This window comes from Triturus cristatus, chromosome 10, assembly GCF_964204655.1.
Source record: "Triturus cristatus chromosome 10, aTriCri1.1, whole genome shotgun sequence".
Classification (NCBI taxonomy): domain Eukaryota; kingdom Metazoa; phylum Chordata; class Amphibia; order Caudata; family Salamandridae; genus Triturus; species Triturus cristatus.
This window is the reverse complement of record NC_140593.1, coordinates 795,237,909-795,260,261: the sequence shown is the minus strand read 5'-3', so window position 1 is coordinate 795,260,261 and position 22,353 is coordinate 795,237,909. Positions and strand designations below refer to the sequence as shown.

General features: G+C 37.7%; 1 protein-coding gene across 3 annotated transcripts; it reads left to right on the top strand.

The window, feature by feature from the left end:
* The first annotated feature begins 3,997 nt into the window (after nt 1-3,997).
* On the top strand, nt 3,998-16,557 carry LOC146790005 (uncharacterized). 3 transcript variants are annotated; one of them, XM_085630155.1, is made up of 2 exons: nt 3,998-4,077; nt 9,391-16,557. In XM_085630155.1, exon 2 carries the CDS (start codon nt 9,434-9,436, stop codon nt 15,896-15,898), a length of 6,465 nt encoding a protein of 2,154 aa, XP_085486281.1. In that variant the 5' UTR covers nt 3,998-4,077; nt 9,391-9,433; the 3' UTR covers nt 15,899-16,557. The 3 variants fall into 3 exon arrangements, with proteins under 3 accessions (XP_085486281.1, XP_085486279.1, XP_085486278.1); XM_085630153.1 differs by lacking the exon at nt 3,998-4,077 and adding an exon at nt 6,646-7,259 and having other exon boundaries at nt 9,121-16,557; XM_085630152.1 differs by lacking the exon at nt 3,998-4,077 and adding an exon at nt 7,988-8,654 and having other exon boundaries at nt 9,121-16,557.
* The last annotated feature ends 5,796 nt before the right edge of the window (nt 16,558-22,353 follow it).

Genomic DNA, 22,353 nt, shown 5'->3' with positions numbered 1-22,353 from the left:
TGTGTGATGTAACCAATGCTCATGTAAAGCACTCCAATACCTGACAAGTCTGCACTATATAACACTGCAAAACACACAAAATAATAAGTGTTTTGCACACTTCTGTCATTGGGCTATATTTGGGCTACATCTGGGTGATTTTGGGCTACATTTGGGCTCTTTTGTCTCCTGTGGCCATTTTGGGAGATTTATTTGTTATGAAGTTTCCTAATTTCCTCATGTACTGCAGTCTCCTCAGTAGGAAATGCTTTCAGTTTTTTACTTTGATTCCATCATGAAGGTATTCAGATATGTCACACATTTGCCATAAATTCCGAATGTTAGCACTCTAGCTGCTCATTAGATCACTGTAGTAAATCTACTGTTCACCATGGAAGTCTGCTCCTGGTATTAAAAGTGCATGTTTCAGTCTGCATGTCAGAATTTTTTAATGAAATAGAAGAGGATTTGAGAAGTCACTCAAAATGTGCCCTCATTTTCTTTCTTCAGTGTTAATCATAATTTCTATGGCAAAATGAACCCCCTCATTGTGTTCCTTTTTAAATTAAATGTTTTAAGTGTTACCAGTTTATTCCAATCAAGATGGCTTCAGGTGTGCCATACTTTTGTCATAATGAAGACAGTAAGCGCTCTAGTTGTTTTTAAGAACACTCTGGGACATTCTGTCATTGGGCTATACTTGGGCTACATCTGGGTGATATTTGGGCTACATTTGGGCACTTTTGTCTCTGGTGGCCATCTTGGGAGACTTATTTGTTATGAAGTTTCCTAATTTCCTCATTTACTGCAGTCTCCTCAGTAGGAAATACTTTCAGTTTTTTACTTTGATTCCATCAAGAAGGCATTCAGATGTGTCACACATTTGCCATAAATTCAGAATGTTAGCACTCTTTTTGCTCATTAGATCACTGTAGTAAAGCTACTGCTCACCAGGGAAAACTGCTGCTGGTATTGAAAGTGCATGTTTCAGTCTGCATGTCAGAATTGTTTAATGAAATAGAAGAGGATTTGAGAAGTCACTCAAAATGTGCCCTAATTTTTCTTTCTGCAGCACTAATCATACTTTTTATGGAAAAAATGAACCCCCTCATTTTGTTCCTTTTTAAATTAAATGTTTTAAGAGTTACCACTTTAATCCAAGCAAGATGGCTTCAGGTGTGCCATACGTTTATCATAAGTAGGACTGTTAGCGCTCTAGTTGTTCTTTGGAACACTCTGGGAAGCTGCAGTAGAACACAAAGGAATCAACTGACAGTCTCTGCCCTTGTTGGATGTACATGTTTTACTGAGAATGTCAGACTTCATTCTCACATGACTGAGAAAGATAATGTGAATTTACAGAAAATATGCTCTCAGTTTAGCTTATAGATCACCTTCCAAACCTCTGTGGGAAAAGCATGAGAAAATATTTTTCTCTCAATCATGATATCCCAGCAGAAGGCTTTTTCACATGGTGAAATCACCTTAGAACATACCACAATTCCTAAAATGAGTATGGTACCATCAACAAATGATTTATAATGTAACTAAAGTCTTAAAACCTTCTATTAACTGCAATGCTTTTTAATGAGGTGCTATCATGTATATTGGTCCCAAGATGGCTGCCAACACTTCTTGGATGAAGTGCTGACAGCCAATCAGATCTCAGGATGAGATGTGTGGTTAGGCTCCGCCCACATATATATATGATTTTACTTTTGATTTTCTCAGGAACTACTGAACAGATTGACACCAGACCTGCAAAAGGCACTTCCCTGACCTGAGGACTACCTCTCTGCCAAATTTCAAGTAATTCTGTTCAGCCGTTCGGGCTGTACCTTGGACTAAAGGTCCCTATGGAAAAATGCATGGGGAAAATGCGTTTTGGGACCCCCCTTTTTTCTCGGCCCCCGCTTGACGAATCACCCCGAGACTTTCAGGGTAGGAGCGGAGCGGAGCGCCCCACCTATTTTGAAAATTTCGCGAGGATTCGTCAACTGGCGCCAAAGTTATTCCAAATAGAATGTTGCGGATTTCCTATGGAAACACGGTCCTAACTATAACTATCTACTGGCAACCGCCAGTAGATAATATCTATTACCTACTGGCGGTCGCCAGTAGGTAGTTATAGTTAGGACCACGTTTCCATAGGAAAACCTCAACATTCTATTTTGAATAACTTTGGCGCCGGTCGACGAATCCTCGCGAATTTCTCAAAATAGGTGGGGCGCTACGCTCCGCTCCTACCCTGAAAGTCTCGGGGGGATCCGTCAAGCGGGGGCTGAGATAAAAGGGGGGTCCCAAAACGCGTTTTTCCCATGCATTTTTCCATAGGACCTTTAGAACGAGCTACAGCCCGAACGGCTGAACAGAATTACTCAAAATTTGGCAGAGAGGTAGTCCCTAGGTCAAGGAAGTGCCTTTTGTAGGTTTGGTGTAAATCTGTTCAGTAGATTCTGAGAAAATAGCCTTTAAATCAATATATATATCTAAGCCCGCTTACGGTACGCTTACCGTACGCTTACGGTAAGCGTACGGTGGCGTGCGCGAGCGCGATTCTGATTGGCTCTTAGATCTTAGTAAACATTCGAATCGGCCGAAACCAGGAAGCGGCGGCCGCCATTTTGTGTATTTCACTCTGAAAAAAAAGAGTGAAAACAAGGAAAGGGGGCAATGAGGAGAGTTACAGACCCCCTAACAATTGTAAGGGGGACAAAGATGGACAGAAAAGTACAAAAAAAACATTTATTGATTTTAAAAAAAATCACGGGGTACGCGTACGGTAAGCTCACGGTAAGCGTACGGTAAAAAAAATAAAAATAAATAAATGAAAATCAGATTTAAGAGTTTAGAAATTAGGGAGCTCTAAAAAGAGCTGTTGTGTTTATGGAGTCATTTTTTTAGTGGTACCTACAAGTAAGTACCGATGCAGAGTCTAAGGTTCAAGAGGAAGACTCTGTTCCCTTCATCATTGAAGTGCACACCATCTCCTCTATAAATGTCTTGCATGTCGTAACGCAAGTTGTTGTGGTAAATGGCACCCATACCATAGTCACGGAGGAAAGCAGAAACAGATTTGTTGACGTGCTTTCTTGCTTTGTCAATCTGTGGACAGAAATGATTGGACCAGTTCCATTTTTGCCTTTGGCATATGTTGGAAAACACAAAGGCAGTTTTAGGGAAAAGTGTAAACAGTTGTGCAAAGGTGTCCTTCATAAGCATTTCCAGACCTACCCCAGTCAAAGTGCCTAGGTCATTGCCACCACAGTGCACTATTATGAGGTCAGGGTGTTGGATTTGCATGAAGGATTTCACCAATGGCATCAATTGGTGCCACTTTAACCCTCTCTGACCAATCCATTTAATGTCTACATTTGGCAAAGCAAGGTCTCTCACCATATCTGTTTTCTCTGCAAACTTTTCACTCCAGAAGACATAGCTGTGCCCTACAATCCACACTGTGAACATCTTCAAAGGAGAACTGGATGCACTCAGGAGGTGTCTTTCAGTAGAATGGCAATATGAAAAGAAAGACAGTTTGGAAATGGAGGCATACATATTTTTTACAAAACAAAAAGAACTGATTGGCTGTTTCATACCATTCTAGAAAAAAAACTAGGCTGTATGTGAAAATTAATAGAAGCATGTTTTGTATTGGTACAAAAAAATGTGTAACCAAAGAACAGTACTATGGATTTGCAGTTAGGTTTGAAAAGTCAAGCACTCTTGCTCTGTGGAATTGAAACATTGTGTGTCGAACTTCTGACCTAACTGTACACAGCAGTGTTCCATGAGCTGTTGCTATGGTAGCAGGCAGAAGTCAAGTTGGGGGAAGGGTACTAGGCAGAAGTCAAGTTGGGGGCAGGGTACTTTTGGAAAAGGGTTGGTTTTCAACCAATAGAAATGTGTCATTACATTTGAAAAAAAGGGGGAAGCACTGAGATTTGAAACTTACATGTATATGTGTGGAAAAATAGAGGGAAAGTTTGCCATTATCTGGTTCTGCTGAGAGGAGAGAGGTGTACAGAACAGAGATCCTGGCTCTGATAATCTGCTGTTTGAGTGACACATTTCTTTCACAACTAACTAATTTTAAAGGTGAGTTTACAGTTTGAGAGGGGATGTATGTGGTAACTTAAGAAATGAATAATAGAAATGGGAATTGTTTTTGTTGTAGTTACACATGGTGGATTCATAATGTGTCAGTCTGTAAAAGAGATTTTCACTTGGCCCGAAAAAAAAAGAGCAGTAAGTGTGCTTTCAAATTGGCAAAGAAATTTCGTTTTGGCACTAATGTGAAAACATGACTGTGTGTGCATAGAAGAATTATAGGCAGAAATGTATTGCGTCTTGCTCTGGTGATTTCACAGTTGCAGTAGATGGAAAAGAGGAGCGAATTTTTGGGGGAAGAAGCAGAGGTTTAGCACACACCCATGTGCTTGCCATGTATAGTCATGCACAGTAATTAGAAGCGAGTGGGGTTTTCAGGTTTAAGTCTGTAATGCAAATACATTCAGCATCACTAAGGCTGGTTGCCCCTGCTGGAGTGTAGGCAGTCACAGAGAATACACACGGTGGTGGTCTGAAAAAAAAACAGCTTGGACATGTGCATTTAAATAAATTTAAAAAAAAAGGTTTCAGAATGTGTCAGTCTGTAAAAGTGATTTCAAAGTGTAAAAAGAGATTTTCACTTGGCCCGAAAAAAAAAAGAGCAGTAAGTGTGCTTTCAAATTGGCAAAGAAATTTCGTTTTGGCACTAATGTGAAAACATGACTCTGTGTGCATAGAAGAATTATAGGCAGAAATGTATTGCGTCTTGCTCTGGTGATTTCACAGTTGCAGTAGATGGAAAAGAGGAGCGAATTTTTGGGGGAAGAAGCAGAGGTTTAGCACACACCCATGTGCTTGCCATGTATAGTCATGCACAGTAATTAGAAGCGAGTGGGGTTTTCAGGTTTAAGTCTGTAATGCAAATACATTCAGCATCACTAAGGCTGTTTGCCCCTGCTGGAGTGTAGGCAGTCACAGAGAATACACACGGTGGTGGTCTGAAAAAAAAACTGCTTGGACATGTGCATTTAAATAAATTTAAAAAAAAGGTTTCAGAATGTGTCAGTCTGTAAAAGTGATTTCAAAGTGTAAAAAGAGATTTTCACTTGGCCCGAAAAAAAAAAGAGCAGTAAGTGTGCTTTCAAATTGGCAAAGAAATTTCGTTTTGGCACTAATGTGAAAACATGACTCTGTGTGCATAGAAGAATTATAGGCAGAAATGTATTGCGTCTTGCTCTGGTGATTTCACAGTTGCAGTAGATGGAAAAGAGGAGCGAATTTTTGGGGGAAGAAGCAGAGGTTTAGCACACACCCATGTGCTTGCCATGTATAGTCATGCACAGTAATTAGAAGCGAGTGGGGTTTTCAGGTTTAAGTCTGTAATGCAAATACATTCAGCATCACTAAGGCTGTTTGCCCCTGCTGGAGTGTAGGCAGTCACAGAGAATACACACGGTGGTGGTCTGAAAAAAAAACTGCTTGGACATGTGCATTTAAATAAATTTAAAAAAAAGGTTTCAGAATGTGTCAGTCTGTAAAAGTGATTTCAAATTGAAAAAAGAGATATACACTTGCCCCCGAAAAAAAAAGAGCAGTAAGTGTGCTTTCAAATTGGCAAAGAAATTTCGTTTTGGCACTAATGTGAAAACATGACTCTGTGTGCATAGAAGAATTATAGGCAGAAATGTATTGCGTCTTGCTCTGGTGATTTCACAGTTGCAGTAGATGGAAAAGAGGAGCGAATTTTTGGGGGAAGAAGCAGAGGTTTAGCACACACCCATGTGCTTGCCATGTATAGTCATGCACAGTAATTAGAAGCGAGTGGGGTTTTCAGGTTTAAGTCTGTAATGCAAATACATTCAGCATCACTAAGGCTGGTTGCCCCTGCTGGAGTGTAGGCAGTCACAGAGAATACACACGGTGGTGGTCTGAAAAAAAAACAGCTTAGACATGTGCATTTAAATAAATTTAAAAAAAAGGTTTCAGAATGTGTCAGTCTGTAAAAGTGATTTCAAAGTGTAAAAAGAGATTTTCACTTGGCCCGAAAAAAAAAGAGCAGTAAGTGTGCTTTCAAATTGGCAAAGAAATTTCGTTTTGGCACTAATGTGAAAACATGACTCTGTGTGCATAGAAGAATTATAGGCAGAAATGTATTGCGTCTTGCTCTGGTGATTTCACAGTTGCAGTAGATGGAAAAGAGGAGCGAATTTTTGGGGGAAGAAGCAGAGGTTTAGCACACACCCATGTGCTTGCCATGTATAGTCATGCACAGTAATTAGAAGCGAGTGGGGTTTTCAGGTTTAAGTCTGTAATGCAAATACATTCAGCATCACTAAGGCTGGTTGCCCCTGCTGGAGTGTAGGCAGTCACAGAGAATACACACGGTGGTGGTCTGAAAAAAAAACAGCTTGGACATGTGCATTTAAATAAATTTAAAAAAAAAGGTTTCAGAATGTGTCAGTCTGTAAAAGTGATTTCAAAGTGTAAAAAGAGATTTTCACTTGGCCCGAAAAAAAAAAGAGCAGTAAGTGTGCTTTCAAATTGGCAAAGAAATTTCGTTTTGGCACTAATGTGAAAACATGACTCTGTGTGCATAGAAGAATTATAGGCAGAAATGTATTGCGTCTTGCTCTGGTGATTTCACAGTTGCAGTAGATGGAAAAGAGGAGCGAATTTTTGGGGGAAGAAGCAGAGGTTTAGCACACACCCATGTGCTTGCCATGTATAGTCATGCACAGTAATTAGAAGCGAGTGGGGTTTTCAGGTTTAAGTCTGTAATGCAAATACATTCAGCATCACTAAGGCTGGTTGCCCCTGCTGGAGTGTAGGCAGTCACAGAGAATACACACGGTGGTGGTCTGAAAAAAAAACAGCTTGGACATGTGCATTTAAATAAATTTAAAAAAAAAGGTTTCAGAATGTGTCAGTCTGTAAAAGTGATTTCAAAGTGTAAAAAGAGATTTTCACTTGGCCCGAAAAAAAAAAGAGCAGTAAGTGTGCTTTCAAATTGGCAAAGAAATTTCGTTTTGGCACTAATGTGAAAACATGACTCTGTGTGCATAGAAGAATTATAGGCAGAAATGTATTGCGTCTTGCTCTGGTGATTTCACAGTTGCAGTAGATGGAAAAGAGGAGCGAATTTTTGGGGGAAGAAGCAGAGGTTTAGCACACACCCATGTGCTTGCCATGTATAGTCATGCACAGTAATTAGAAGCGAGTGGGGTTTTCAGGTTTAAGTCTGTAATGCAAATACATTCAGCATCACTAAGGCTGTTTGCCCCTGCTGGAGTGTAGGCAGTCACAGAGAATGCACACGGTGGTGGTCTGAAAAAAAAACTGCTTGGACATGTGCATTTAAATAAATTTAAAAAAAAGGTTTCAGAATGTGTCAGTCTGTAAAAGTGATTTCAAATTGAAAAAAGAGATATACACTTGCCCCCGAAAAAAAAAGAGCAGTAAGTGTGCTTTCAAATTGGCAAAGAAATTTCGTTTTGGCACTAATGTGAAAACATGACTCTGTGTGCATAGAAGAATTATAGGCAGAAATGTATTGCGTCTTGCTCTGGTGATTTCACAGTTGCAGTAGATGGAAAAGAGGAGCGAATTTTTGGGGGAAGAAGCAGAGGTTTAGCACACACCCATGTGCTTGCCATGTATAGTCATGCACAGTAATTAGAAGCGAGTGGGGTTTTCAGGTTTAAGTCTGTAATGCAAATACATTCAGCATCACTAAGGCTGTTTGCCCCTGCTGGAGTGTAGGCAGTCACAGAGAATGCACACGGTGGTGGTCTGAAAAAAAAACTGCTTGGACATGTGCATTTAAATAAATTAAAAAAAAAGGTTTCAGAATGTGTCAGTCTGTAAAAGTGATTTCAAAGTGTAAAAAGAGATTTTCACTTGGCCCCGAAAAAAAAAGAGCAGTAAGTGTGCTTTCAAATTGGCAAAGAAATTTCGTTTTGGCACTAATGTGAAAACATGACTCTGTGTGCATAGAAGAATTATAGGCAGAAATGTATTGCGTCTTGCTCTGGTGATTTCACAGTTGCAGTAGATGGAAAAGAGGAGCGAATTTTTGGGGGAAGAAGCAGAGGTTTAGCACACACCCATGTGCTTGCCATGTATAGTCATGCACAGTAATTAGAAGCGAGTGGGGTTTTCAGGTTTAAGTCTGTAATGCAAATACATTCAGCATCACTAAGGCTGGTTGCCCCTGCTGGAGTGTAGGCAGTCACAGAGAATGCACACGGTGGTGGTCTGAAAAAAAAACTGCTTGGACATGTGCATTTAAATAAATTAAAAAAAAAGGTTTCAGAATGTGTCAGTCTGTAAAAGTGATTTCAAATTGAAAAAAGAGATATACACTTGCCCCCGAAAAAAAAAGAGCAGTAAGTGTGCTTTCAAATTGGCAAAGAAATTTCGTTTTGGCACTAATGTGAAAACATGACTCTGTGTGCATAGAAGAATTATAGGCAGAAATGTATTGCGTCTTGCTCTGGTGATTTCACAGTTGCAGTAGATGGAAAAGAGGAGCGAATTTTTGGGGGAAGAAGCAGAGGTTTAGCACACACCCATGTGCTTGCCATGTATAGTCATGCACAGTAATTAGAAGCGAGTGGGGTTTTCAGGTTTAAGTCTGTAATGCAAATACATTCAGCATCACTAAGGCTGGTTGCCCCTGCTGGAGTGTAGGCAGTCACAGAGAATACACACGGTGGTGGTCTGAAAAAAAACCAGCTTGGACATGTGCATTTAAATAAATTTTAAAAAAAAGGTTTCAGAATGTGTCAGTCTGTAAAAGTGATTTCAAAGTGTAAAAAGAGATTTTCACTTGGCCCGAAAAAAAAAAGAGCAGTAAGTGTGCTTTCAAATTGGCAAAGAAATTTCGTTTTGGCACTAATGTGAAAACATGACTCTGTGTGCATAGAAGAATTATAGGCAGAAATGTATTGCGTCTTGCTCTGGTGATTTCACAGTTGCAGTAGATGGAAAAGAGGAGCGAATTTTTGGGGGAAGAAGCAGAGGTTTAGCACACACCCATGTGCTTGCCATGTATAGTCATGCACAGTAATTAGAAGCGAGTGGGGTTTTCAGGTTTAAGTCTGTAATGCAAATACATTCAGCATCACTAAGGCTGGTTGCCCCTGCTGGAGTGTAGGCAGTCACAGAGAATACACACGGTGGTGGTCTGAAAAAAAAACAGCTTGGTTTCATAATGTGACAGTTTGTTATACAGATTTTCACTTGCCCAAAAAAAAAGAGGAGTTTGTGTGCATTCAAATTGGCAAAGAAATTTCGTTTTGTGACTATTGTGAAAAGAAATGTAGTAATATATTTAAATACAATAAAGAATTTTTTTTTTAGTTTTTTTGCAGGTATTGCTGAAGAACAGTGAACAAAATTTAAGATGCCTACAAAATCTCGAGTTCAAAAAACGCTAAAAAAAAAACTATATTTGAGGACAACTGGAGGACCAAAGTTAGTAGAAGATGCTGATGTTGGGAAAAAGAAAAAATCTTCTGGTAAGCAAAAAAGACAATTCCTAAACAAAATATTGAAAACAAACAAAAATGTACAAAATGTCTGTTCTCGGAAAAATGTAACAAAACCTACAGAACAGCAAAAAATTGAGGATTTAGTTAATGCAAATATACCTTCTGCAATTGAAAAGTTTAACATAAACAGAAAAACAGCATTTAAAGAGATACGTAGAAAAATGTTTCAGAGAAGAGTTATGTCCAATTTGATAAAGGATATAAAGAAATATAAGCAAAAGGCTAAATATTATAAGAGAAAAAAAGAAATTGAAGCCATTGCAGCAAAGGCATTAGAATTAAAAAGGAAACTATTCATATTAATTTTGAATAGGATGCGTACATTAGATAAAATGGTTAATGTACTGAAATCACAAAGCAAAAGCAAAAGAGTAGTGAACAGAACAAATTTTTGTAAAGTGTTTTTAGGAAAGTGGATGCATAGCTCAAGTAGTGAACCTTTTTTTAATGAAGAGAGCTATTTTCAAAGTAATAGTTTGCTGCATGCAGTTGACACCAGAGGTCGTTCATACGAAGTAAAAAATGGTTGCATAATGGAGAAGGAGATAATGGTTCCAAGAGATGAGGTACAAGTGATGGCAGATGAGGCAATGGGGAGACGTCCTAAAGCCCCAGTGTACACTTGGAATTGTAGTAGTATTTGCACTGTGCGTCAGGAATCTATTGACAGATTTCGAGAGTTTCTAAGAGAATATAGTAAAAAAAGTGTAAAACAAAAGATTAAGGTGCTTCAAAGTCTGGATCCATGCAGAGTGAGAGAGAATACTGGTTTGCAGGGTCATTCTCTTGCTTGTCTATCTAGAAAAGTGTGCAATAGTGTTTTCCATCATTTTAGGATGCTGGCTGTTCATCATACTGAAATGAGAAAGTTTGTGAGACGGTTGTATTTTGCCAAAAGTCCAGCAATAAAGTTAAATGAATTGAATAGGGCTCTGTTCCGAGGAACGGTATCAGATGTAGAGAAGGTTGTTGATGAAATTCAGTTTTGTTACTTTGGTCCTGAACAAAACAGTGCAGAGAAGGACACAGTAAATGAGGCAGAAGTGGAAGAGAATGTAGAACCTTGTGTAAGTAAGACATTTAATGATCACATAACAAAATTTGCAATAGTCTCTAATGAAAGACCAAATGTTACTTGTATTTGTTGCCGCAGAACTCATTATAGAAAACAAACTAGGAATGTTGATCTCTACAGAAAGAGTGAAAATGAAGATAATTATAAGTGGATGGATTTTGCAACATATATATTTCTTGAAAATTGTTTTGAATTGGGTGAAGATCAGCGTATTTGTAAATACTGCTACAACAAGTTAGAGGAAAATAGAATGCCGACCAGAGCTGTACATAATAATTTAGAATTGGATGCTATTCCTGCTGAACTTTCTGAATTAAATACATATGAGTCTATACTCATTCAATGTGTTCATCCGTTCCAGACCATAGTACGTATGGAGCCCAAAACTGGTAAATTACCTCCTTCAGATTTACTGAGAGGTTTAAAAGGTAGAGTGGTGTATTTGCCCTTGGATTTGAAAAAAAATATGGAAACTATTGATGCGGATACTTTGGAAACTGAACCATTAATTATTCTGGTTAATGGTGTACCTACAAAGAATAAGAAGATTTGGCAGGAGCTGGTAGATGTGCGGAAAGTACAAAGAGCAAATTTGTATTTGAAAAAAAATAACAAATGGTATGAATCAATTTATATAGTAGAAGAAGAAGAAGAAGAAGATTTACAAGGAGATACAGAAACACCAAGTGGACAAATTGAAAAAGTGGACAAGTCAAAGGAAGAAGAAATTTATGAACATTTTAGCATACATCCTCTCCATTCGAAAGAAGTTATGGGAGACAATATTGATCTCTTTCAGATGAAGAAAGCAAAAGGAAATCCCGTGAGTGTATGGGAGGAGAGCTTGGAAGCTCGATGTTTTCCCCAGCTGTTTCCTAAAGGAAAAGGAGGACGATACGATGAACGTCCGGAACAGATTCCAGCTTCTGAGTATCGGACTACAAGACTATATGCTGAAGATCCCAGATTTCGACAAAGTATCCCTTATTTGTTCCATCTTTTATTTGAAAGCGACTTGTCTGCACTGTCTTATGCAGTAAATCACATTTTAAAAAGTGGAGTACATTTACAAAATGTGTCTGCTAAGGATTTTATGGAGAAAGTGCAGCACCGAGATGATCATTTGGAAACACAACTGATCAATCTGATGGCTTGTCAGCGTGGGACAAATGAATATTGGTACCGACGCCATGGTGAACTAAAATGCATGTTACGCAATTTAGGAACACCAACATGGTTCCTTACCCTAAGCTGCGCCGAGTACGCTTGGGATGATTTACTGGATTTTCTACGAGAGGCCAATTCAAACATTGAAAACATCGAATACAAGACAGCAGGAGAACTGTGCTCATTGGATCCGGTTAATGTTTGCAGATATTTCAATCATAGATTTGAGGCTATGATGTCCTTCATCTGCAATAAAAAAAATCCACCCCTTGGAGAAGTAGTGGATTTCTTTTGGAGAAAAGAGTACCAGGCAAGAGGTGCTCCTCATATTCATATGCTGCTGTGGATCAAGGATGCCCCAAAGTTTGGAACAGATACTGATGAAGCAGTGTTATCTTACATTGAAGAATATGCAACATGTGCTATACCTAAAAGCACAGAAGAGTACAAGTTAAAGGAGCAAGTTCTACGTTTCCAAAGTCATCGGTGTGGAAAATACTGTCGACGGAAATACAAGAGCAAAGAAAAATACTACACTAAATGTCGATTTGGATTTCCTAGACCTGTTCTTACAAATGGAAGAGTCAACAGTTTTATGTCAGCTGTGAGACATACTATCACAAGAAAATCACCTAAGAATACCTACAACCTTAAAAGAAAAGAAGAATCAAAAAATATAAATGACTACAACCCAGTCATTTTATCCATGTGGAACGCTAACATGGATATACAGTATGTTGCTGACAATTCCATTGCTGTTGCTCGATATGTAACGTCTTACATTACGAAATCAGAAAAAACAGAATTGAAGGAAATGTGGGAAGAGATTTCTCACGAGAAGACTGTCAGTAAGAAGCTGTACAGTTTCAGTTTGAAGATGTTATCGCATCGAGAAATTGGATCCTACGAATGTTCAGATAGATTATCTTCTGCAAGTCTCTACTCGAAGTCAAGAAGAATAATTTGGGCAAGTTTAGGCCTTGCAGCAATGAGAAATCGGGTACTGAAATCTGTTGGAGAAATTGAATATTTGGCACAGTTCGAACCTGAAAGTACAGATATATTGAAAACAAACATGTTGGACACATATTATCCCAAGAGAAGTCATCATCTGGAGAACATGTGTCTCTATGAAGTGCTGCAGAACTACATTTATTCACGGAAAGCTGCAGAAGACATCAATAATGGAAAATATAAAGTCGTTGGTGAAGAAGGATGTTTGGTGAAGCAAACCAAAGGAAGTTTGATAAATCACCGGAAGCTGAGTTGCGACACTACCGACAAGAAAGAATTTTACTACTTGGCTCTTTTACAGTTGTTTAAACCATGGCGTTCAGAGGATGAACTACTGGGAGAATTCCAGAGCTATGAAGATTCTTTTAATGCTTGCAAAGACAGCATACAATGCAGTACATTCTCAACTTATCTGCAAATGTTAAATGAAGAAATTGAACAGGAAACTACAATTGCAGCAGAAATTGCTAGAGACAGTTCTCAGGACAGCCAAAGTTCAGGAACATACAGTCAAGATCCCCTAGGACAACCAATCGTTGAAAATGAAGCATCAATAGCCATGAATGAAGTGGAAACGGCTATGAATCAAGCTCAAGAAGAATTTATAGACTTAGAAAATTTGGAAAGACAACTGAATCAAGAGCAGCAACAAATTTATGAAGAGATCAAAAACAAAATTGATCACGGATTTCTACATGAAAAAAAAGAGTGCTCATGCACATCATTTCATCCAATCAGGATGTATGTAAGCGGACAAGCTGGCACTGGAAAAAGTTTCCTAATTAAAGTCATCAGAAGCTACCTACAGCAAAAAACAGATTCTACTTTGTCTTGTGTGGTTACTGCTCCAACTGGGTTAGCAGCATATAACATAAAAGGAATCACCTTACATCGTTTGCTAATGTTACCAGTGGAGCATGAGAACAAAATACAATTCAACAAGCTAACTGGAGAAGCATGCTTGGAAGTTTCAAGAGTATTGAAGAAGATGCAAGTTCTCATTATTGATGAGGTGAGCATGGTATCAAACTTAATGCTTGCCTTTGTGCATTTAAGAATGCAGCAAATTTTGAAGACAGACTATGACGTGTTATTTGGTGGAAAACACGTCATAGTTTTTGGGGATCTTTTGCAACTTACTCCGGTTAAAGGACAACCAGTGTTTAATACTGTGACACATGAAGACACGAAGAAGTCATTGGGAAGCATCGGTAATACAAATATTTGGTCCTTCTTTGAGTACAAGGAACTTACAACTAATATGAGGCAAGCAAACGATGAAGAATATGGAAGTATTCTGAAAGATATCAGGATTGGACTACTCACAGAAGCTGGCAAAAAAGCATTACAGACTCGGCTGCTACATAATTTATTTCCAAAGGAAGAAATAGTTGCAGAGAAGATATACAAGAACATTGCAGAAAACAAAAGTGTCATCTGCTTAATGCCAACTCTACGTGAATGCTCAATATTCAATGAGGAGCTTTTGAAATTGGAAAAGGAAGAGATCATGAAATTGGAAGCAGTGGACAAAATTGAGGATGGAAGAATTACTGTCACAGTAACAGGCAAACTGAAAAATAAATTGGACTCACTAGAGAAGAACATCTCCAAAACAGCAGGATTAGAAAAAAATCTATATGTTTGCATGAACTGTAGAGTGTTTTTAAGGAGAAATTTGGATGTTGAAAAAGGCTTAGTAAATGGAGCGATGGGAAGAGTTGTGGGTTTTATTAATTATCAGAAAAAAGATGGAATTGAATGGTTAAAAATAAAATTTGATCAGATAGAGGAAGTTAAAGACATTTGTCGTTGTTCAGTTCGTTTCATGCTTGTGAAAGACTTATATGTACGTAGGAAGCAGTTTCCGTTTTCTCTAGCATATGCTGTAACTATTCACAAGTCTCAAGGATTGACTGTAGATTGTGCATTTGTGAACATTGGATCTAGTGTGTTCAAAGAAGGTATGGCATATGTTGCTTTGTCACGAGTCAAAACATTATCAGGTTTATTCATGATAGACTTCGATGACTCAAAAGTTAGTGCTGATACAAACTGTGTAAAGGAGTATAATAGATTAAGAAGAAGCTATGCTCCTCATTTAGGTCAGTATCCTGTGTTGGAGAAACGTGTAGTTTCTCGTAAAAGGAGAAATGAGAATATCTGTAATGAAGATGTAGAGAAGAGGAAAAAAAAGAGGAGTGATGTAATTGCAAGCAAAAAGAATAAGGAAAATGAAGAACAGGTTGTAGGATGTCATTTTGAAAATAGCTCTGGTGTCAACTGCTACGCAAATGTAGTGCTGAATGTTGCTTTTTATCTGGAAAGTTTGCAAGAGCAGATAATAATAAATCAGGGAAAAAGATTCTGTTCAGAGCTCAGTCTCCTTTTTCAAAAGCTGAGTAAAGATAAAACTCAAATAGAAAGTGCTACTGATATTAGAAAACTTTTAGATGTATGTTCAGGACGAACACAGTTTTCTCAAAATGAACAGCAAGATGCTCACGAATTTTTGATGTATTTTCTTCAGGTAGTGGAAGAAGAAGGAGTTCCCATTGACATTTTTTTTGGTCTCTCTTATAAATGGGAACATAGTTGTGATAATTGTTATAATATAAGTGGTTCTATTGTTGATAATGAAAGGTTTATTTATTTGACATTGCCAGAGAGTAAAACAGTCACTTTTGCAAACTTAGTTAAAGATGCTAATCATAGCATGAAATGTGGTGAGTGTAATTCTGACATGTTATCAACATTAATTTTAAGGGAATACGGACAGTATGTAATTTTAATGATGCAACGATGTAGAGCTGATGGATCAAAATTGGATACTTTAATAAAGAAGTTTACAGGACAGCAATTATCAATTTCAGGAAAAACTTTTGTAACTGTTGCAATAATTTTCCATGATGGACCTACTGTTACTTCTGGACATTACACAGTTTATCTAAAATGTGAAAAAGGATGGACACTGTGTAATGATTCCCAATTGATTTTCAAACAACGTTTGCCTTTTGATTTAGCAAATTCCTATCTAATCTTCCTGAAACCTAAATTTTAGAGAGACTTGGCAAGATCTGGACAAAATAATTTTACCATTTTACAGGATTACCATTGCAATTTTGTAGAAAAAAGATTTTTAAAATTATCATTTGGCCTAAAGGAAAGATAACCAATTGTAATGTGGACTTTTTAAATTTTTAATGCAATTTTGAAAAACCAATAATTTAGAGATTATCGGTAACTTCTGCACATTTTAAATTTTGGAATGTTATTGGACTGCCACTGGAAATTTTTTCAAAAATAATTTCAAAAATTACTATTTGGCCATGTGGAAAAGTAAGCAATTCTATTGTGGACTAAATAAATTATTCGAAAAATTTTCGTGAACCAAAATGTTACAGAGAATCGGTGAGATCTGGACAGATTAAACTTTAGAATTTTAATGGTTTTCCCTTGGAAATTTATTCCAGGGAAAGAATAAAAAATACTATTTGGCCTAAAGGAAATAAAATCAGATGTATTTTGGAGTTATTTGAGATATATTATTGTGAATGTACTTCTGAAACAAAAATATCAGACGGTATTTTAAAGAAAAAAGTATTGTTTTTAGATGACATTTTTTAAGAATAATATGCATTTCTGTAATGATAAGTTTAAGTGAGAAGAGATTCTGGGCTTTTTTAATACAATCTTTGAGATTGTTATTTTTTTTTGCCCGCTGTAAAATGATGAATGCAATTGCTTTCACAATTTATAGTGAAATGCAATATATTCTGAAAACAGCAAAAATAAGGCAAAAATATTTTTTGGGAAAAAATGTAAATATGTGTACTGTATTATAAAATGTTTTAAAAATATTAATACTTTTTTCTTTTTTTTCAGATCGATATAGAAAATTTTCGTAAACTACAACCATTTTAAAAACTATTTTTTTTAAAAACAAATGAATAAATATTTTTTTTAGTGAGTATGGTAAGTTAAAAATAAAAATTGTAGTCTCTCAAGGACTTTGTAATGAGATAAATGATTTTTAGTGTTTTTTTTTAAAAAATAAAAAAAAGGTACGCTTACCGTACGCGTACGGTAAAAAAAAAAAAAAAAAGTTTTTTAAAAAAAATGTAAAAAAAAGATGAAAGATAAGGTTGGCTCTTAAAAGAACCGTTGTGTTCATGCAGGGACAGAGGAAAGGAACCATGGGAAAATCATTCAAAGCTACAAATGTGCTGATCTATTTTGTTATTCACTAGGGAAACACTGGTCTCCCTATAACAAATTAGAGCTTTACAAAATGTGCAATGAATATCAACCTTCCGAAATCGAGGGTTCATTTCCAGAGGGCCAGCAAAAGGAGATTCTCCCCCCACAGATGAAGGGCTCACCTGAGCTGCAGAAGAAGGAGTAAGCTCTGCAGGTGATGGTCCAGGCTGAGCTGCTGTGGATGTACTGGCTCGTCTTTCTGAAGAGTTACCTCCAAAAAGTTGAGCATGTGTCCTTTTGTGTACATCCTTGAGGTGCCTCATCATGGTGTGATTCCCAAAGGAATACTTCCTGTCAGGATTACCTCTAGAAAGTACACGCTTACACAGCTTGCAAGTAACTAAGGGTGCATTCACCTTTTGCTGGCCTTCTGGAAAAGTAAAATAATCCCAAACATAAGAAGGTTTTACTTTCCTCGTTCTCTGCCTCAAGACAGTGCTGCTGGTGCTAGCCTCACTCTCAGAAGAGCTCTGCTGTTCTGCCATCGTATCCCAAAGACAAACCAGCTCCTTCTCCCAAGGGATCACAAGCAGAAATGAGGGGAATGGGTGTGGTGTAGGAGAGTTCTAGAACTGAAAGTAGTTTCAACCAATCAAAAGTTGTGTTTCAAGATCACATGACCTACCGTACGCTTACGGTACGCTTACGGTGCGCTTACGGCAAAAAGTACGCGTGCGCGTAAAAAAGACACGCGCTTGCGCACATGCGCATAACAGTCATTTCCCGGCACTTCCGCGTAACGTGCGCGTGTTGCGTAAGCGCGCACGCGTCCCACGCGCAGTACGCGCGGCTACGCAAAGTGCGTAACTATACGCAAGCAGCGTAGATAGATTACGGACGTTGCGTAAACCGTACGCTTACCGTGAGCTTACGGTACGCGTACTATAAAAAAAAAAAAAAAAAAAAAAAAATCTGGAAATAAATTTAACATGTTTATTTTAAAAAATATATATAAAAAAAATATTTAAGGATTTTAAAAATTAAAGCATAGTCTTTATAAAAGATAAGAAAATTAAAATAAAAATATGTTTGAAAAAAATGAAGAATATAAAAAAAAAATAGCATTTAAAAAACCTTGCAAATTCACTGAAAAAACCATGGGTTTCACACACGTTATAGTTAGGAATTAGCATTTAAAAAACCTTGCAAATTCACTGAAAAAACCATGGGTTTCACACACGTTATAGTTAGGAATTAGCATTTAAAAAACCTTAGAAATTCACTGAAAAAACCATAGGTTTCACACACGTTATAGTTAGGAATTAGCATTTAAAAAACCTTAGAAATTTAGTGAAAAAACCATAGGTTTCACACATGTTATAGTTAGCTGGACATTTTACTCGTAAAAAACCAATGAAATTGCCCCGTTATAGTTAGTTCAGCTAACTATAACTCGCGCGCCCGCAATGCACTGCTGATGACGTCACATATTACATCACTCATGACATGGTCAGTGACATCACTCATGACATCACTGATGACATCTCAAATGACATCACTGATGACATCACTGATGACATCATCCTTGTGATAGAGTGGCAGACCTCCTCTCACCTTAATATAAGCTTTGATACACACATTCAAAAATAGAGACTAAAAATTTCAAAACAATGGACATACCAATACCAGTTACAACAACCTCTTCAGTAATTCTAAGATCCACATACACATCCACTCATTCACCAACAGTCCTATACAGTCACTCATACATGTACTCACTCATCATATGTACTCATACATCTATACATCCTGTTACACAATGCCACTCATCCATAGAGTTACTCACACACATAGTCACTCATGCTAATAAAGAATCAAACATACATTTACTTGCATATACAGTTATACACACACCACCACACTTACTTCTACGGAAACTTACACATACTTAGTCTTTTAAACAATCACTTATAGAAACACATACTTATTCATACAGGAACTCTTTCAATCTCTCACTCTCACATATACTCACATATATACACCAATAGTCACATATACTAGTTTAAAACGTATGTAGTTACTCCTGAAGACACTATTGAGACAGTCATTCACTCACTAACACACCCATACACACACTCATCCACCCATACAGTCCTGCACACATGCTGTGTTCAACACATACAAACAGTGAGTCACTCATTCATGCACCGATGCACTACGTAATACCCCCCACCGAACCATGCAGACACTCAGACTGATACTCAAAAAAACAACTAATAACCTAAATAGGCACCCATGTAGCTACTCACCAACCCAAGCAGCCACTTAAACACAAAGTGAGAGACTGATACAGATATTTACATATTTAAACATTACTCACTAAGCCATGTATTCACTATGATACACTTAATCAGTCAGTTACACAATCAATTTTTCAAAAACAAATCATCCATTTAGACACTTATATACCCATTTATTCTTCCATCGTCCATGAGATATACATATATAAAACATATTTAATTTTCAGAATAACACACATTCACTGGATGATGTCATCAGTGATGTCATCAGTGATGTCATTTGAGATGTCATCAGTGATGTCATGAGTGATGTCACTGACCATGTCATGAGTGATGTAATATGTGACGTCATCAGCAGTGCATTGCGGGCGCGCGAGTTATAGTTAGCTGAACTAACTATAACGGGGCAATTTCATTGGTTTTTTACGAGTAAAATGTCCAGCTAACTATAACATGTGTGAAACCTATGGTTTTTTCACTAAATTTCTAAGGTTTTTTAAATGCTAATTCCTAACTATAACGTGTGTGAAACCTATGGTTTTTTCAGTGAATATATATATATATATCTATCTAGCTATATATATATATATATATATATATATATATATATATATATATATATATATTGTCTACTGGCGTTCGCCAGTGGATAGTTACAGGTAGGACCTATTTTCCATAGGAAATCCGCAACATTCTATTCCAAATAAGTCTGGCGCCGATTAACGAATCTTCGCGAACTTTTCCAAACTTTTGGCCAGCTCCGCTCTGCTCCTACCTTGAAAGTTTCGTGGTGATTCATCAAGCGGGGGCCGAGAAGAAAGGGGGGTCCCAAAATGCGTTTTCCCCAAGCAATTTCCCCTTAGGATCTGTTGTCGCAGCTACAGCCCGAACCGCTGAACAGAATGACACCAAATTTGGCAAAGAGGTAGTCCTCAGTTCAGACTCATGTCTTTTGCATACATGGTGTGAATCTGTTCAGTAGTTCCTGAGCAATTTAGGGTAAAAAAGCTAGTGATATCTATGGCCGGGGAGGATCCGCGCACCCTACCCGCACCGTAAGCGCACCCTCCCCAAACCGAGCGCGCACCCTCCCGATTGTGCGTTGAATGCTAATTGGCTGTCGAGTGTCTGTCTACATTCGAAACCAGCAACTGTTGGCGGCCATTTTCTGCCTCGGTAGAAGCGAGGCTGAGGAAGCAAGGGGAATAAGTGTGTAAAACATATAATGGGGGCAGAGTGGAAATACTCTGACCCTCTAGAGGTGCTTAGGGGGTCCCAGAAGGACCCCCTGGGGCCTCCCTTTTTTATCCTATCACGTTTGGTGCACGGATCCACTCACGTTGGGTGCGCGGATCCAAGGAAAAAAAAAATGAAAAAAGACAAGAAATCATTGGTTGTATGACAACTTTCTACACTGACACTGAAAGGTAGGGGGTATATTTCTGTTTTTTAAAGGCATGATTCTTATTGGTTAACAAAAACTGATTGTAAGGAACATTATATATGATAAGCTGATATGTTGAAAAGTCAAGCACACTTGCTGTCTTGTTTAGCAACATTGTGTGCTGAACTTGTGACCTGTGTGCTCAGTGCAGTGTTCCATGACCTGTTTCTATGGTAACAGGCAGAAGGCAGATTGGGGGAAGGGTTGAAATGTATTTCATTTGGAAAGGGTTGAAATGTTTAACCAATAGAAATATGTGTTTGCTTTTGAATTTATGTGTGAAGGATTGTGATTTGATGTTTACATGTATATGTGTGGAAAATGAAAGGGAAACTTTGCCATTCTTTGTTTTTGCTGAGAGGTGCACAGTGCAGAGATTCTGTAAAAGAAAATCTGGTGTGTGACTAATATCTGGTGTGTGACTGATATACTTCTTAATCTACAAAACAACTTGAAAGGTGAGTTATTTAATTGTGAGGGGATGTATGTAGACTATTTTGATTTTAATCAGACTAATGTATTTCTCCTGCTAAAGTGTAGGGAGTACTTTTTTTCTCTACAATCCTATTGACAGTGTGTGTGCATGTAGAAACCATTCTGTGATAAGTATTTGTGTTTTTCATGTGTTTGCAGACAGATAACTGTGCTGTTTTTATATTTTGGTAGAATTAGAAACCAGTCATTGTTTATGAATTTGTGAAATTAGTTATGTTTCTATACTAAAATGTAGTACTCCTTCTAGATGAAGAAATGTGTTTTGGTATAGTGCAAGGGATAGTGTTGTTTGTCTAGAATCACACAGTGAGTATGTGTGCATTTGGGAACCACTGCGAGAGAAGCATTTGGTAACATCATGTATTTGCTGACAGATAACTGTTTTAAAACCTGTCATGTTGTTAAGTTTTAGTAGCATTAGAAGCCAGTCTTTGCTTATGCATTGATAAAATAAGTCACGCTTTGACACTAATGTGCTGTACTTTAATATGTAGATTGTGTGTAGTCTCCTTACGACTTGCACAGTAGTGAATGAGTTTTTGTAAACTGCTAGGGATAGTGTTGCTTGTCTAGAATCACACTGTGAGTCTGTGCGCATTTGGGAACCACTGTGAGAGAAGTATTTGGTAACATTGTGTGTTTGCTGACAGATAACTGTTTTAAAACCTGTCTTGTTGTCAAGTTTTAGTAGCATTGGAAGGCAGTTTTTGCTTAAATGAGTCAGGCTTTGACACAAAAGTGCAGTCCTGAAATATGTAGATTGTGTGCAGTTCCCTTACCACTTCCACTGTAGTGAATGAGTTTTGGTAAACTCCTAGGGATAGTGGTGCTTGTCTAGAATCACACTGTGAGTCTGTGTGCATTTGGGAACCACTGTGAGAGAAGCATTTGGTAACATCGTGTACTTTCTGACAGATAACTTTTTTAAAACCTGTCATGTTGTCAAGTTTTAGTAGCATTAGAAGCCAGTCTTTGCTTATGCGTTGATTAAATGAGTTAGGCTTTGACCCAAAAGTGCAGTCCTGAAATATGTAGATTGTGTGCAGTTCCCTTACCACTTCCACAGTAGTGAATGAT

Bases quoted from the DNA above. Each gene is read 5' to 3' on its own strand.
- LOC146790005 (XM_085630155.1), top strand. From the start codon at position 9,434: ATGCCTACAAAATCTCGAGTTCAAAAAACGCTAAAAAAAAAACTATAT.